We start from the raw sequence: 1,399 nt of genomic DNA, 5'->3' as shown, positions 1-1,399 counted from the left end.
GAACTTCGAAGCTTCGAGTAATTCCCCCAAAATGCTCTACTCTTCCGCTTGTAAGTGGAAAACGGTGGTTCGCTATCCCCTCAGACTCTGCCTGGATCTGCACCTGCCCGGCGCCGGCACAGCCACGTGATCGCCATCGGATGCAGGGGGGAGGAGTTGGTGGGAGATTTGGAAATGAAGCATTTATTAATAAGTCTTACCGAGTCTTACGGATAGGCGAAACAGATTACGTTTTACATGCAAGTAGTCAAAATCAGGTTTCCCCCTCCCCCCCTCGTTTCCTCTTGTCTCTTTATAGCACTAGCAGGCGCGTCAATTTGCTTCGTATGCCTTCACTGGAAACGAAAGCGTGCGCGTGCGTATGTACGAGTTTGCCTATCGTCTCCAGCCGTGGCCCCTTACGACTGTGCGAATAGGCAACCCACTATGCTCTTGTGCGTGGCGGTACAGTATAACTTCGGAAGTGGGCGGTGTCAGTTTAACGCAGAGGTACGGCTTAGAGTAACGTTACTAATTGTTATTATTCGTGATAACACTGTAACGTTGCTACCCGTAGCAAATCTTATGTTTCCTTTGTAACGTTACATTTTAACGTAACGGTTAGGATTGACACTACATAACGTTACATCTTTCGTACCACATTCGTGATAACCGATTGCAAGAGGTACAAAAACGTAACAATATTGATCACGAGGTTCGTTACGTTACAAGTTACTGTACAGAAACGGTGAAGAGAACGAAATATTTTGGTACTGAACAAATTTGTAACGTAACAGCGTTACGTTAAGTTACGGCGCCCTGGGTCTGGGCCTGTCGGCGGCAGAGCAGAGGTGCCCCTTGGCCGCCACAAGTCCCTCAGCATGGAGCGCTTCGCGGGCCGCGTGGCCGTGGTGACGGGCGCCAGCAGCGGCATCGGCGCGCAGCTCGCCGAGGACCTGGTGCGCGCCGGCATGGTGGTGGTGGGCGTGGCGCGGCGCCTGGAGCGGATGCAGGCGCTGGCCGCCGCGCTGGCCGGGCTCCGCGGCCGCCTGGAGCCGCTCCAGGCCGACCTCTCCTGCGCGGACGAGCTGCGCCGCGTCTTCACGTGGGTGGACGACAACCTGGGCGGCATCTCCGTCCTGGTCAACAACGCTGCCGTAGCGACGCAGGTGGCTATCCAGGGTGAGTACTCAACCTCAACCCTTGACGGGGGCCATTTTGACCTTAAGCTCGCAATCCCGGGGCTGAGGGTCTGATCTCGACTATCTGGTCCAGACCAGGACCCTGCAGAAGCTGAGAGGCTAATCTTCATCAACGTCACGGCCCTGCTGATAAGCTGCTCGCTGGGCATCGACAGCATGAAGAAGCACGACATCAAGGACGGACACGTCATCAACATTAACAGGCGAGTGGGGGGGGG

The 1,399-nt window shown here is 55.3% G+C and overlaps 2 protein-coding genes across 2 annotated transcripts in view; one reads left to right on the top strand and one right to left on the bottom strand.

Annotated features, from left to right (window-relative positions):
* The first annotated feature begins 550 nt into the window (after nucleotides 1–550).
* On the top strand, nucleotides 551–1,235 carry LOC113215866 (farnesol dehydrogenase-like). The gene has a single exon (XM_052271165.1). The coding sequence runs from the start codon at nucleotides 861–863 to the stop codon at nucleotides 1,233–1,235; it is 375 nt and encodes a 124-aa protein (XP_052127125.1). The 5' UTR covers nucleotides 551–860.
* A 6-nt stretch (nucleotides 1,236–1,241) lies between these two features.
* Nucleotides 1,242–1,399, bottom strand: part of LOC113211776 (venom serine carboxypeptidase-like) — a 4,198-nt gene continuing 4,040 nt past the window's right edge. Inside the window, exon 6 of the mRNA XM_052271164.1 lies at nucleotides 1,242–1,245. Coding sequence (XP_052127124.1) covers nucleotides 1,242–1,245 — 4 coding nt within the window. The remainder of the gene's footprint in view (nucleotides 1,246–1,399) is intronic.

The sequence above is a fragment of the Frankliniella occidentalis genome, unplaced genomic scaffold (assembly GCF_000697945.3).
Source record: "Frankliniella occidentalis isolate FOCC.00 unplaced genomic scaffold, Focc_3.1 Scaffold151, whole genome shotgun sequence".
Classification (NCBI taxonomy): Eukaryota; Metazoa; Arthropoda; class Insecta; order Thysanoptera; family Thripidae; genus Frankliniella; species Frankliniella occidentalis.
Note: the sequence above shows the minus strand (reverse complement) of the source record. Positions and strands in the feature narration are given on the sequence as shown.

Coding starts and splice junctions, on each gene's coding strand:
- LOC113215866 (XM_052271165.1), top strand. CDS start 861: ATGGAGCGCTTCGCGGGCCGCGTGGCCGTGGTGACGGGCGCCAGCAGC.